At 49.1% G+C, this 15628-nt stretch overlaps 2 protein-coding genes across 2 annotated transcripts; one reads left to right on the forward strand and one right to left on the reverse strand.

Annotated features, from left to right (window-relative positions):
* Positions 1 to 1736: 1736 nt before the first annotated feature.
* POX_f08202 (uncharacterized protein) lies at positions 1737 to 1936 on the forward strand (the record flags this gene model as incomplete). Its single annotated transcript, XM_050116982.1, has 2 exons — positions 1737 to 1800; positions 1857 to 1936. The coding sequence occupies 2 exons, from the start codon at positions 1737 to 1739 to the stop codon at positions 1934 to 1936; spliced, it is 144 nt and encodes a 47-aa protein (XP_049967121.1).
* Positions 1937 to 10627: 8691 nt separating this feature from the next.
* POX_f08203 (uncharacterized protein) lies at positions 10628 to 15357 on the reverse strand (the record flags this gene model as incomplete). Its single annotated transcript, XM_050116983.1, has 6 exons — positions 10628 to 10837; positions 10962 to 11292; positions 11352 to 11565; positions 11628 to 12928; positions 12988 to 14527; positions 14583 to 15357. 6 exons carry the CDS (start codon positions 15355 to 15357, stop codon positions 10628 to 10630), a joined length of 4371 nt encoding a protein of 1456 aa, XP_049967122.1.
* Positions 15358 to 15628: the final 271 nt, after the last annotated feature.

Raw genomic sequence — 15628 nt, forward strand, 5'->3', positions numbered from 1 at the left:
AGTGACGATCAAAGCTGACACCTCGTCTTCTGTCTTGGCCCCTTCCTCCTTCTTCCTTTCTTTTTTTTGGAGGGGGGTGGGACGCCTCTCTTCACGGGGTGCAGAGCAAGGGCACCGATCGCTCAAAATCATGCACCTAGTTCGGGCGCTAAAGCGCCCCATCCTGTACATGTGTAAATACTTGCATGAGTCGAGTCGTCTCTAGGTCGCAGTGAAGTGGAAGGGGGGGGAAGGAAACAGTAGCCCGGAGCAGCTATTGTTGGTCTCTGGCGGATCTTTCCCCGTTCGTGAGATGGCCTAGATCGACATTGCTAAGGGCCTCGGGCGTTCTTCAAAGTCGGAAAAAGAAAGAAGGCGAGAAAAAAAAAAGACAAGAAAAGATGGATCTTCAGCGTCGACTCGGGCAGTCCTCCAAGGTTCCGGGGCAGTTTGTACTATCGGATTGGCGAGGTCAGGGAGGAAAATAGACCCATTCCATTCGGAAATTGAGGAAATGAATATAGATCTTTCCACGCTTGCCAATAATGGGTAGTACAGGGGGGCAAAGCAGTTCTTCGTGGAGATGTTACTCTCCGTCTTTCGTCGACCTCCAGCTCAGTGTGGCGCCGACTGGAGTGCCGACTTATCCATCAACAGTATTCCTAGGCTAGGCACCTACTGGCGACAAGCTTCTGGGAATTTTCGATCTTTCTCAGCTGGAAACCAATGCAGACCAGGACAGAAACACTAGCTTCAGCTCCATCTCCCTTCAAACCGCGGGCCGCCTTACAACATCACTCTGGAACGAAGGGTAAATTCCTCCTGAACGGACATGAGGGTGGATCCACAGCCCATGAACCTTCAAAATCGAGAAATCACTCCCTATCACAGCTCACCATTCACAGTAGCGTCGGAGTTGGAGCATACACGCTCATATAGCGGACGCGGACCTTTTCTCTTTTCTCCAGTCTTTCTTTTTTGTGGCTTTTTTCTCTCTCCTGGGCCGACGACTCGGTTGAACCCGAGCTCATTCTTTGGATTTCCTCTGCCGGGACACGAGTCATGACTGTACGATCCACTGTCGGCACAGTCCGTCTCTCTCTCTTACCACGGTAGACCCCTTTAGTCACTACTGGTTAGTCCAATCATTCGTGGAAATTCGGCTTTCCCTTATGTACCTCGACTCCATCGACCGCAAGAATCACGGCTGGACTCCAGAGGCCCCCAAAGGAATGACTGGTAGACTAGCATGCGCTAATGGATTACTGGCTCGATGGGTCCAAGCTTCGGCATGGATCGTCGCGGACCGGCGCGAAATGAACACTATCGGCCGGAAATGCATTTCACCTGCGAGATACGTCCCCGGTCTACCTGCCTCACTGTTCTGTTTGATTTGATCCCTCGGACGAAGATTCTTCACTTGTGAATTAATATTCATCATATGTTTCCACCCAAGAAAAGTATCTATTATTTACCTTCTAATCTAGCACCAACCCTCCCCCAAAAAAGCGCCTCGACTCAATCAACGCAATCAAGGTGGGAAAAAAAAAAGATGATCGACTGAAAAAGGGCTTTTCCGGAATGTACATTTGACCGACTTCCATCTATGTACATTACAGGGTGTCCACGTTCACGTACATCACAGTACAGTACAGCCCGAGTCGCCACCATTTTGAATGGTGGAGCGAATCAAATTCACATGGCCATCGCCGCGGTGGTCTGCATATCTAGCGTTGAATCATCCAAGCCAAAGCCAGATGGAGCACCATGGACTAGAGGGAAGAACCAAGACTCGATGGTACCTTGCAGCCAACCACTTCGGTACGGTACTCCGTCTTTCGTGCGTCTGAAGGATATACCGTGGGGACTTGGTGTAGATACTAGTGAGGTCTGCTCCGCCCTCGGTACCACCCTCCTGAACCAGTTGTCGGTCGCCAACCGAAAGATTGAGGAGTAAACGCCACGGACTGAGACTCTCGGTGGGGCGGGCGAACTTTGTGCCATTGTAATGCTCATTTCAGCGAATCCAAATATTGTGTATGTACTTGTAGTGTGCACAAAATTGGCGATACTGGAACATGTGACTTTATTCCTCAACTGTCAGAGTTGATTTGCCATCGTAACCTGGCCCACCCACACTGCTCGTAACTTCATCACTTGTTTCAACAACAAACTATCACCTCTCACACCAGACCCAAAATGGCTACTACCTATAGATACCTACTCGTATCAACCTTCTCTCACAATCAACAAGGCAAACCACATCGTTTCCCAAAATACGAGACAGAAACCCCTCCTTCCCCATACACGCCCATATCATACAATATACCCTGTACCATACCCTGTCAGCCCGAATGCATTGAGTACCATCCCCTTCCACTTCCCACTGAAGAAAGCAAATCACGGACAAATCCCGAGATGCAGCCCCGTCCTTCCCATTCTATCGTCCCCTTAAGCCCGGCTCCGATTCAATTCTCCGATCCCTGCTTCCTTAAAGAATCCACCTTCTTTTTTTTTTCTCTCTCTTCTCTCCTCCATACCGTATATGGAAATCCTTGGCACTAGTACCACTACCATCTACTAGATCATACCCCCTACCACCAACGTACCAAGTGGCGTCCGCTGCCCCCGAATCAGCACGGGGGTGGCGTGGGCCGAGCATAGGAGGGGTAGATGGTACAAGTGGGTCCGGCCCGTGTTATGCTCTCCCATCAACGGGCGAGGCGATATCACGATGTGCTCATTGAAGGATGGTTCAATCCATGTTGGACAGGGATCCCCTGCTTATTTGTGGACAAGGGACAAGGAAAAAAGGATCTACGGGTCCTAGGTCAAGAGGCCCCGGTGAGAGCAAATTACTGATGGATTTTACGCAAGTGCAGATTGACGGGAAATGGATCGAGGATGCCTAAAGATCCATGGCGGGGGGGTGCAGAAAAGTCCCAAAGATAAGATGATTCCCTTTTGTGGAAGTGATGAAATTGAAGTCGGACGGCTCGCTTAGGTGCTGATTGAAATTAATCAAGTCGATTGCCCGGGGGGTTTGTATATCGCCTGTGGTCCACAGCGAGGATGTGGAAATAGATATCCGTGAGGAAGATTGCACAGATATATATGTTATAGACTTTGTAAAGGACGGAGACCTAGGTTTGTGACCTGCATACTTCCATTTCCTGGAACGGATGGATCATACTATCAATATCCATAGATATCGTAATCAGGATTGATGTAATAGGTCCTCGGCACCGTTCAAATGGGTCGATAAGTTCCGTGAAGATTACTCAGTCAGCTAGGGTGCGTCGACGACGAACTAACTGCACCTATCCGTCGGAGTTGCGCAATATAACATCGGCCCGTGACGAATGGGGCCCCAGTTCACATCACACATGCATAAGGGACTTGCAAAGTACACTCGTGTATTCTCGAGGCGGAAAAAGGGATCGGCAATGCCCATAGCAAGTACTGTATGGAGAGCCCTACTGGTAGTACCGAGATCATCGCAATTATCAAGTGTTGCCTGGTACCGAAATGCCGAGAAATTCCCTCTCTTTCTTGTTTTCTTTTTTTTTTCTTTTTTCTTTCAAGATGGAGCAACTCGTTTGCATCGACTGTCGGCAAATATGAGAAATCTTTTACGAGTGATAGTAAATAAAAGCTATTTTACGCGGCCGAGTGACAAAACTTCCATCTCGCCCGAGGGGGGCTTAGCTTCATCAAGCGCTGGTACAATCTCGTGGATGATTGGAAGGTACCTTGTCAGCTGGAAATGCAACTACTGTAGTAGCAGTAGTACTTCAATATGGTACTTACTCCTCGGCTGAAATAAGAGGAGGTACATGCATTCAAGTGACATCCATTCTTCTCAAATAGGGACCTCCTATGCTAATCTGACGCTTGACCAAGGGAGTCAGCCCGTCCCGGTCTCTCACAGTTGCGACCCGTCAGCGATGAAGACCAGGGCATTCTAGATTCACTGCTCTGGGTTCCACTTTGAATCTCCCTTGTCATCAACGTCGTATTTTCCTTTTCACACAGCAACGCTCTCGGACAGATGGAACCGGAGCTGGAAAATTCAAACCCGTGAATTTTCCAAATCAAGTCTCTCCTCCTCGTAGGTATCCATCGGACAATGGAGGTTAATTCAGTCTCCAGAGATCCTTTGCACGTGTCTTCAAACGCGTTCCACCCGATGGTGGGACTTGACATGCTCACTTATCCACGAGGGTGAAGTTTGTCCTGTTTCACTCTATTTGTTGATTTTTCTCTTGTCCTTTTTTGTTTGCCCCCTCATCTTGAGATATTGGGAAGTTGACCGCGGACGGAATCAGGTGATTCGCAATTCTGCACCACTTCTAGGCTTCCATACTGGAAGGATTCGAGTCAAAAGAATATCAATCACAGATCACACTCTTCCACGGTCTAACATTCAGGCTACCTTATTTTCTAGTCGCAGAGACAATTTCAATTTTTTTTTTTCAAATAAAAATTACCTCGCCACGACGGCGGTGTCAACTCATGGCTCACATCACAATGTACATACCGGTACGACGACTTGCCTCAGTACTCACGAGATCTAAAGCACACGCGGCCGACGAGCCGGGCGCAAACAGCAAACCGCACTGCGGGCGCTGGGCTGGTGGCTCCCGCGACCTCCTGCTTCTCCTCTTTCTCCTCCTCCCCGCGGCCGTGCAACACAAAATAACCTCGCATTGCATTTGTCCCGAGAGAAGATCGACTGCACGTTGAATCTTGCCTGTGCTTTTCTTTTCTTTTCTTTTTGCCCCCTCTTTTCCTTTCCCTTTCCCTTCCTGTTCATTTTTCATTTTCATTTTTTTTGTCTTCTTCCCCCGGTCCTGGTTCCCACTCTGGCGCCGTCTCTTACGGGCGCCAAGTGGTGCACACTAGACCAAGTCTGGAGTGATCCCCGAGCTGAGGTAGGATTGAAGGGAAGCTGAGTCCAGCAGGGCCCGCGACTATGCCCAAGTGGTTCGGACCTGACTTTTTGTCATCCTTGCTGGTCCATTGCTGGTCCAGTCATCGCCATGTCTGCTCCGGGCCTGGAGTGGTACAGACGGCAGATACGAGGTACACACCCATACAGGCATCACCGGTTCGTCTTGTTGTGGCCCGCCATTTGATGGTTGCTACCATCGGAGAAGACTGGATGGAGGGCTGAGGAAGGTGAGTGATCTCCGTAGTCAGAGAGATCGATTTGAAAATCACGTGCAATGATGGAAATGGGACATTTGCTGGACGATGGACGACATGTACAATGATGATAGTATTTTTGAGACCATTTCTGTTCAAATGAGCAAAGTTTATAGTACTGTGTACTGTAGGAACGTAGTCCCGGCTACGACTAGAGGCTTTATTTCCACAAATTTGGTCCCAAGATACAAACATACGAGAAGCAAGAACCAACTATTCAGCAATGATACAGATACATCGGTACCAAGGGTCTCGAATCAAAAGAGCAATCGCTCAAGTAGAACAATCATTAAATCCTGTCAGAGTATCATATTCCGCCCTCGACGCCTCACCAGTGTCAGTCCCTCCCGGAAGATAGAACAGCCGCCCAAGGCGAAAGAGGATTCCACAACTCCCACTCAAAGCCCACAAATCATCACCATCACTCTAGTCGCAAGGGGGGGAGCCAACATCCCAGCACTCTTCCCCCCCTCCCCCCCCTTGCTCGAATCCTCGTGGCCATCCATATGACTTCTCTTGAATCAGCAAATGCAAACGATCTTCCGGTTGGTGTTCTGGCTGCTCCTGGCTTCTCGGAACGGTGGCCTAGGTGTAACCTCACCTGGATGACAGATGACTGTGGTTGGACCTTACACACCCCCAAGCACACACTTAGCTCGTAAGCTTCTCTTCTCCAGAACGGAGACGATGCCCTCGCACAGGCGTTGGTCAGTGCCCAGTGTCCACTCGATCCACTGGACCTTTTTTTCTCCCCCGCCCGCTGCCAAACCTGCCAACTGCAACGACCGACGGAGCTGCAGGCGCCCGCCGATCGTCGATCCGACCGGGTGTATGACTGGCGGTGGGCTGCACCACGTAGCGCACCGCCAAAGTGGGCGTAGCGTAACGGAGGAGGAGGGGGGTTCTATTCGATCTTTACTTCCAAAGGGAGACGATGGTGACGTGCTTTTTTCAACTGATGTGGAGGTGGGAGAAGGATGGATGTTGAGCCGATTCTTGCCATGTCCGTGGGCAAAAGAAGGGCTAGATTCAGAAGACCGAGGTGAGTCTTTTCGTCGACTGACAAAAGGTATAGGACGGACTCGGTCGAAGGATGTTATGCGAGAAATTTCACCGCCAGTTGGCCAAACTTGGTTTCCCCCTCCCCCCCCCCACTCTCTCTCTCTCTCTCTCTCTCTCTTTCTCCTTCTTCCCTGGCGGTTGCTGGCTCTCTTTTCGTTCTGGTCTACTATTTTTTGTGCACAATTCTCACTTTTATTTTTATTTATTTGAGTTTGTGCTTACCAGTTGTTAAATTGTTAATTTTTTTTAATTCCTATCGCTGTCTTTTTACCCCCCTTACGTGCAGACGTGGCACCAGTTCAGTCACGTCTTTCGTCCCTGGGGCAGCATTGGAGAAAGGGAATAAAAAGATGAGACTGTGGAATCCTCGTTAAACGCCCGCCTTGGGTCTAGCCCACGCTCACTCACTCTCCATTTCAAGATCCAGAGCCACTCAAGAGAATCAAACTAAAACACAAGTTAGCCCGCTAGTCTTCAAGACAAGAATACTCAACCGTATATGATCTTTCCAAAATAGCGCTCTTTTCCTGCGAAAATTATGACCCAAAGACAGACAGAGAGAGAGAGAGACCGAGCGATACCTTTCTATCCATGGCGTGGTGCGGCGCGCGCGCGTGCGCTCTGACTCGCGTATTGGTTGATCTGAACCCACGTAGATACCGAACCCTGATTCGTCCTGATCTACTTGCGAGATAGGAAAGTTATATATATACCTTTCATTATTGGCACGTCGCCGCCAAGTGGTAAACCTGTGTAATTCAAATCAAGCTCTGGATTCCATGTTGCGATCTGCCATGAGATTCTTGCAAAATCTCCTTCGATGATTACCTCGTCGGAGGGAGGAAGGGATCTCGGATTGGACTTGGGCAGCGCAGGTGTATGGTCTTTCAGTGCCCGTCTGTGCGCTCGAGGTGGGAGTTGTGCTGGAATAGTGGACTGTGGAGGTTGATGCTTATCAACTGTACATACTACTGCATATCATGGTAAGATAGCAAGGTAAGAACTAGGGAGTACAAAAGAGACTGGCGTATTCAATCAGAGAATAATGCACATAGCAGGTGTAAGACGCAGCGGAAGATCAGAGATCGGCAACGTCAGTAGAGGAGAGGAAAGACCCGATTGTGAACCGAGCTGAGTCGGGGAGCTAGTGGGTCTCCACCTTGGCGAGTACAGTACATTCAATATTGCACAGTGTACATTATACACTGTACAGTTGACACCGGACAGTATATCTGTGTGACATTTTAGCAGACAAGACTGTCAGGTACATCATCTGGAGATGGATCGTGGGAGCAAAAGACTCGAGCCCAGCAGACGTCCAGGAGTCAGTTGCGAGACATTAATTCTTTTTCTGCGGGTGGGCAGCACAGGGAAACGCAGTTTACCGCCTGCCTACGATCTCAGGCAAGGGTTGACAAGTTTCAAGCATGAACTTGGTGGATTAACCTCTTAGGATTGTCACTTGTACATCACGTACACTGGCTATCGTGTTATTTAATCGTGCTAGTGTGAAAAAGCTCCAGTAACCGAGTACAGTATATACATTAGCCCTGGGACCGGGGACAAGTCCTATGATTTTGCCCCTGACAAGTGACATAAATGTCGGTCAACCTGGTCGTCTCAAGCTTCAAATCAACACTCGTATAAACCACAATCGTATTGGACGAAGCAGAGCTCAATTTCCACAGCCAACCTCAGAGTTGTACCAGAGACTTTGTTGACCTGTTCTTCTCCACACGAATCAGGTCTTTCAAATCATATCCCAGGCCTTCCCTAACGCCCAGTCTCAAAGGTTCATCCTAGTCTATTCACTCTCCACCCCTTCCCCCTCAACAAGAATACCGAGTGCCTGATATGCAGGCTTGCAAGATTATCTCGCAGTAACTCTACCGATCGAGTCCGAACTCTGCGGACATTGAAGTCCCAGTACCTTGCACATCCTGTACATCCAATCCTTCTTCAGCGGAACTTTCTGCACAGAGTACATACAGTTGCACACTTGTTCCCGACATGATGCATACATCCTTGATCCACCCAGAGAGCTTCTGTCGCTTATCTCTGACACTATCCTGCCTCACCGTCTCTTTCTCCTACCTATCCGGTATAGTCGCTCCAGCTGGAAGTGTAAAGATTAACCCCAAGGTGTCTATGGAACTTTCTTTGGGGGTTTTTGTTCAATTATTCATTTGATTTTGATTTTGTTTTCTGCCCACCTAACCCGTTGAACAAAGAATGTCCCAGAGTCAATTCTGCAGCCAGCGAGCAGATGGCAGGGTACAGGGATCTTCAACGCAGCCAGCAGCCAGCAGCCAGCAATCAACAGCGGAGCCTTCTGCGTCTGCAGTCTGCATCATGATCATGTACGTCGATAGAGGGGAGCGACAATGGTGCACGGTAGACAGCACAGTGAACCTTCTCCCCACCATGTAATATTTACATGATGCACGGGTCATTATTATCATTCTCCCCGGTTGGCCCATGTCTATACAAGCTGGTTCTCTACAGTCCGCAATCCACACTGTGTCAGTGTCAGTGCCACTGCATGGGGCTACCTCTCCTCAGCAGGTTAGGCCTCGTCTCGTCTCGTCCTGTCTCGCCTCACCACATTCACCCAGCATGACCCAATGAGTTTAGGCTCCAGGTTCAAGGTATCAGTGCTTCCTTCTTCACCAATGAATTTGCCACTCTTTTTTTTTTTTTAAAAAAAAAAAAAAAAAAGAGGGCCCATTACTTTCTGGTTCTGGTTGACTTCATGGAAGCCAAGAGGGATTTGATGGGTACGAGGGTGTCCATTTGATGAGGCTTGTAGAATATCCGAGCGCTAGCTTCCCTCTCTCTCCTCTCTGTCTCTCTCTTTCTCCCTCCCAGCGATTCCATCTTTTGTTCAAAGGGAGCATTGATATGCTATGTTGGGCTTATAGTTCCTCCCTGCTCAGCCCTTGGGCTTGGGCGGTGGACTCACCGCCACTTTCTTGGTTCTGCGAATCCGGAAGGAAAAGTTGTCTCGAGTATTGTAGAGCGAAGGGGAGGGAGACATCGATGATACTTCACCGTACAAGGACTACGATGTGCCTAAGCTCTGTTCATCCATATCCCGACTTGGGCTTAAGAGTTCGCGTGTTTCTCTTTTCTGGAAGAAATGAGGAAATGGTAGGGGATAGGATTGGGACTGTGCTTCAGATAGAAATTAGCGCGCGGTAGGACTGCATAAAGTAGGTCTTTTGTATTTGGATCATGAGACTTTCAACCTTGAAATTGATTATTGCTTGTTTGATGGCACCCGCCCTGTGCTAGACATACAGCTCGCTACGTCTTCCGCTGTATTTCAAGGGCGCGTAGTTATACAGCATCTAGTATACTAAACTTGGACCAGACATCGTGAAGCTTTGTTCCCCCCCCCCCAATTGATGATTTTCAGCTACATCGGATTGATGACTGATCAAATGAGGGGGGGTTTGAAACTGATCAAACTACGATATATCAAAATTTATCTGAGATAAATGAGGAACTGTGAGGTTCATTTATTCTCCTTTGCTTATTTTAATATTGATGTAACCATATGAACAGACAATGTACAATTCTTAATATGCCTCTTGGTCGCAACTCATACCTATCAGTTAGGCGGTGTTTCACTATCCAGCAAGTTCAAGCTACATTGAAAATGAGCGGATGCCCGTCAGCTCCCTGGCACCAAACCCATTTTTCTGTATTTCATAGAGAAATCTGGCATAGGACTGGATGGATGCAGTGTATATTCATGTGGCAAGATGCACCTGCTTGCTACAGCTGTCTAGATCAAGTAGCGTGATCCATATGCCGGCTGATGCGTGGAAGAATTTATGTATATGTGTATATGTGTGTCTACACGGGTTTATGTACCTTGCAGATTCCAGCATGCAGTGGAGGACGAGGACCTCAGATAAAAGTCACTTTCTAAACGGTTAAGAGATGACCTTGATGGTTGCTTGGAACGCTTCATCAGATTCAGACCTCGAGGAGGGACTGGTCAACCCCCCCCACAAGAACCAATCTTCTTGAGACGCAAGCAATAAGGTTAGATTCTATCCATATTGTTGTAATCATACATAGCTAATTGTTGTCATCATACCCAGGGTATCCCGGTCCATCCCTCAATTCACACATGCAATCTCCGTCAAGATGACCATTCTATATACACTCAAATCCCCATCAAATCATGTCACATATACAAAAACTTTGTCATTCGTTTGGAATATCCCCCAAATATTCATGAGCAGACTCAACGCCCTCCACGTCTTAATCAGCCGAGCCACTCATTCCGGAGTTGAGGTGCATGGCAGAGGCATCGATGTTGAAGGTGAAGAGTAGGGCGTCGCTTCAGCGTATTGGTACCCTTCACCTAATTCTTTGCGGCGAGCGCAAACACCTCTTGCCATATGTCAAGCCATTGCTGCTGTTTATAAGACAGTGGCTTGTGTGGATTGCGGAACGTAGATGCTAGTGTGTCACGCAGACGTGAATTGAGGATCTTCAAGGACAGCATCGATTTCCAATTGTGGGTTGCAAAGCGGATGCGGTTTGCATCAATCGAGATCACACCAGAATAAAGCTAAAGACGTTCATATAAGAATCAAAATTGATGCAAGCCGTGAAACGAGGGAGAAAGGGAGGGAGAGAGAAAGGGGGGAAAGAAGATGAGAAGGGAAAGCTGCAGGACAGAATGAAGAGCTTACCTTGAAGTCAGCTTCACCGCAAAGCAGGGCAATGGCAAAGTCGTCGACCGCACTCGTATCATGCGCATTGAGATTTCGGTTCTTGGCTTGCATGATATGGTAGTACGAAAGCCATTTGATCGCGGAGTCGGCACGCTTGTTGATGGAGGTCGGATGCAGCGTGACAGTTTGGTTGTTTGCAACATTGCGCCATCCCTTCCCTTCACGAGCGAGGAGTTTCGGGTAGAAACTCCATGCTACGACAGAATTGACGACGACATCATTACCGCTGTTCAGGTCATGCTGCTCGGGAATCGTGAAGAATTGCCGGTTGCGATTGGAGGAACGTGCTCTGTAGAAAATAACTCAGAACGGTGACTTCGCATACCAAGTGCATAACGAGGAACAAACCTATTCAAAGCCATCTTTTGTGCAGCGTCAAGGGTGATGAGACCGCCGTCTGCGATCGAGACAACTAATTGCATCTTGACGTCCTCAATACTGAGCAACGTTTGTGGACTGAGGCAATTTTTCCTGCAAAACGAGAATTCACTCATGCCTGGAGTGGTTTTGGCGCGCTTCCAACAACAGTATGCGTTGTACACGGTCAACAGATCAGAATCGCCTGGTGAATGTCAGCGCCAAATAATTTCTTGCAGGTAAAGAAACAACAAAAGAATGAATCACCTCTTTGGAAAGAATTACGCGCGGAGTCTCGCTGAGAGTTCGAGCCCATGGTATTGACGAATGGAGATTTGGAGGAAAGAATGGCCGCGATCGTGACGGCGGCGTCGAGGCACTTGAAAAACGCTCCATGGATGATCAATTTGCCGAGGAAGACATCAAGGGGAAGTTTAGCCAGCTGTGAGCCCAATGGAGTCAGGCTCTCGTTGCTGGTAAGGGCCTTGACTTCCTTGAGGGAGTCGATTGCACGACGGATATTTTTGGAGGACGGCGGGTCAAGCGCCTCAGTAAGGGTTTGCTCCACCTCTCCCAGTTTACAGATCTTCACTCTTAGCACGAGGTCTTGCAAGGATAAGCGAAGCATCTCGGGTGTCTGTTGCTCGGCAAGTAGACTGTCATGACGGAATTTGGTAAATAAGTGGAAGCATATGCCGTTCTGCACACGACCTGCACGACCTCGACGCTGCTTGGCATTGGCTCGAGAAATGAATGATTCGACAAGGCGAGAAAGCTGCCGTCGTTCATCGAAACGCATCATTTTCTCTTTCCCAGTATCCACGACCGCGGTGATGTCGGGAATCGTGATTCCTGTTTCCGCGATGTTGGTGGCGATCACAATCTTTCGGAACCCGTCGGCGGGCACATTGAACGCCTTCTCTTGATCTTCGCTAGCGATGGACGAATGCAAGGCGTGCACAATCCAACCCGACTGGAAGGTTGGCTCGGAGAGGATTTCATCATTCAGACGACGGATTTCAGCCAGACCAGGCATAAACACCAAAATCGCCTTGCTGTACACTTCCATTTCGGGCGCAGTGGCAATTTTCAGGAGCAACCTCTTGATAAGTTGGTAGTCCATACGGTACTCATCGAATCTTGAAATGGTCTCTTTGGTTTGCTTCGAGTAGCCATCCAGACTAGCCTGCAATCCTCCAGTGTTCTCACCTGTAGTGTCGGAGATCTCATCGGCATCATCTTGCATCACGGGATTCGGCTCGTCCTCTAACAAACGGTATTTCGTCATTTCAACCGCATCTTCAAGATACTTCATCTCAACGGGGAATGTTCGACCCGGAATGTTGAGGATGGGAACACCTCCGAGATAATTTGAGAATCGTTGCGCGTCGACTGTGGCTGACATGAGAACGAGCTTCAGATCCGTCCGCTTCTGCATCAGCCGACGGAGAACGACCAGAAGAAAATCGCTGTCAATTGTCCTTTCGTGAACTTCATCCAGTACCACATGTGTGATGTCTTTGAAGTCATCTGGTCTCTCAAGCATTCTCACAACTACACCGGTAGTTCTGGGAGATGTTAGCACACAAATAAGGAAAAGAAAATGAAAGAGACGAGGGAGACATACGCATATACCAGACGAGTGGCCGAGCTGACCTTACTCTCCAGTCTCACAGCGAAGCCAATGAGGGACCTGTTCGTTCCCACATCGTTTTTGTTCTCTCCAAGTTCTTCACTCACACGCCGGGCTAGAGATATCGCGGAGATTCGACGAGGCTCAGTCACGTAGACTTTGCAATGCCGACCATTGAGCATTTCGTGTTCCAAAATGTAAGAGGGAATCTGTGTACTTTTTCCACTGCCAGTCTCACTGCAAATAATAAGGGCTTGGTGCGTTTCCAAGGTGCTCAAAATGTCCTCCCTGAAATTCCAAACAGGAAGAGTCATTCGACCTTGCATCATGCGTTGAAAAGCCGGAGTAGCCGCTTTGGCCAGCCAGATATCTTGGAGCTGTTCAATCTGACCGAAATAATCGCCACGCGCGGAGCCTTTCAAGGGACTGCCAGGCTTGCTTGCGGTACCATTTCTTTTGCGGAAATTGTCCAGTAGCACGACATCATCCTCAATAGTAGTCTGATTTTCGTCAACAAGACGCTTCAAATTTTTGACGGTAGCTTTATCAATATCATCCTCCTGTTTTTTCTTCATATTCGAGAATTCTGTCCACAGGTCACGCCAAATTGCCGGAATCCGCAGATAGGCCTTGCCTTCTTTCGAACTCACTGTGAACAGAATAAACAGGGCTAGCGTCGACACGTAGCCTTCAGCCTGCTGCGCATCTGGTGTTACAAGAGTGTCCATTGAAATGAAGGTCACCATCGAATTCGATTTGTGGGTAACTGACTCGACTGCCAGAGGGAATGGTGTTTCTTGAGGTTTAGACCAGCGAACTTCCAATGCCTTCCGACATTGATGGCTGGATGTTGAGATGTCCTGAAAAACAACTTTGCAGGCCGAGTCTCGTGCTCTGCAAGATTCTTCCAAGACTCTCCGCGGGCTTAGACCGGAAGTTTTCCCAAAATCGCGGATCGTGAATTTGGTCTCAATGACAGGTGGTGGAAGGCCCAGTATTGATTCGTCGTTGGGATCAGCCTCGAACATGCCTCCAAGAAGACCGGCGGCGTCATCATCCGCATCTAAGCTGTCACCGTCGGTGATAGCCTCGCCGCTTTCCTTCGCGGTGTCCACAGGTGGTTGGATTTTTTTCCTTGGCTCCGTGGGGCGCTGTATGAAGGTTGCGTCCTTCCTGAGCTCGTTGAGTTTTGACCTCCACATGAACTCTGCCTCTTGCGCCTCAAAGAGCACATCCCTTTCGATTTTAGCAGTCTTACGCTGCAACCTTGCGATCGTGGGATCACCCGACAACTCTGTAGTGGGTCCACGAGCTTTCTTGCCCTTACCGGGGCGATCGAATAAATCGGGCTGAAGGCCATACAACCTTGTCTGTAGATCTAACCACTCCGTCACCATATTGTCGGGATCAACAGAACTATCTGAGTCATATGAGATCGGCGTGGAGATCTTTGCGGCCTTCCAGTCGGCCTGTTTTTTGCCCTGCGGATGGCTATTTTGAGGCTTAGGAGAGGACGGCCTGGAGAGGCCCAAGTCTGACAGTAGTTAGCGTTCTGCATCCAGCCAAATCGATTTAGCGCCATTTCTTACCATTCATCCACGAGGTGACACTGTCCTCGTCCTTGAGGGACCGTCCTACTGTCTGAGTGTACGATGGGAGATCCTCCTTATTACTGTGCATTGCCAGCCACTCCAAAGCTTCATCCAGATTCCACGCAATGTCGCGACCGCTTGTGGCAGGAGCGCCTGCAAAGTATGAGAGGACATGCTTCAAGGCCTCCGTGGTCCGTTCGGGTGAGAATCCAAGCTTGAGCAGCGTTTCCTGTAACGTCCAAAGCCTCCCGTAAAGCTCTTCTTCGGAACCGACGGACTTGGTGTTGATGCTTCTGGCACTGGACAGAAGGTATTCATGTTCCTCGGCACTAGCGAGACCGAGAATGCGGTCTTGAATATCGCTCGGAAGCCATTCGAGAAGACTCAACGAAACTGCTTGCTGCCGAAGAACTCGTTTTTCAGTCTCCAACTTGCTCGCTTGACGCGCAGCATCGCCTTTGCACTTGGCCGAGTATTTATCAACAAAGATCTGCAGTTCTGCTTCTTCCAGATGTTTCTCCAGCTCCTCCGGGGTGTAATTGTGCAGTGCAGGGCCGGCCTTGGATTGCTCTGGGTTAACCTCAGCAGTTGAGCCATTGTCCGGATGTGAGACTTGCGTGTCTGTCTGGGATGTCGCTGGCGAGTCGACAGCAGTTGTGGCGGGAGTGTCGGCAGTGCTATCGGGCTTGGGCTTCGAGGGGACGGAGACTGTTGCAAAGCCTCGAGCTGGGTTGGATGGGGTCTTCTTTTTCTTCTTGTTGTTGGACGGCATGATAGCAATCACGTCCTCGAAGGATGGCTCGCACGGTCTAACAAAACGTCAACATTTAAAGACTCGCTTGAAACAGCCAGAGTCAGTCTCCTAAGAGCGTTGGTGAAAGTTGGAGAAACGAGAAGCGGCCATGGCTGATTGAGCGGCGGAGAATGCAGCTGCCCCCCCACACAAAACTCTTATGACAGCATCCGGCCGTCTCAGCCCACTTCAACACGACTTCATTCCTTCCCTTCTTCCATCCACCCCTATATACTCCTCTCCCCCACGT

The sequence above is a fragment of the Penicillium oxalicum genome, chromosome VI (assembly GCF_001723175.1).
Source record: "Penicillium oxalicum strain HP7-1 chromosome VI, whole genome shotgun sequence".
Classification (NCBI taxonomy): domain Eukaryota; kingdom Fungi; phylum Ascomycota; class Eurotiomycetes; order Eurotiales; family Aspergillaceae; genus Penicillium; species Penicillium oxalicum.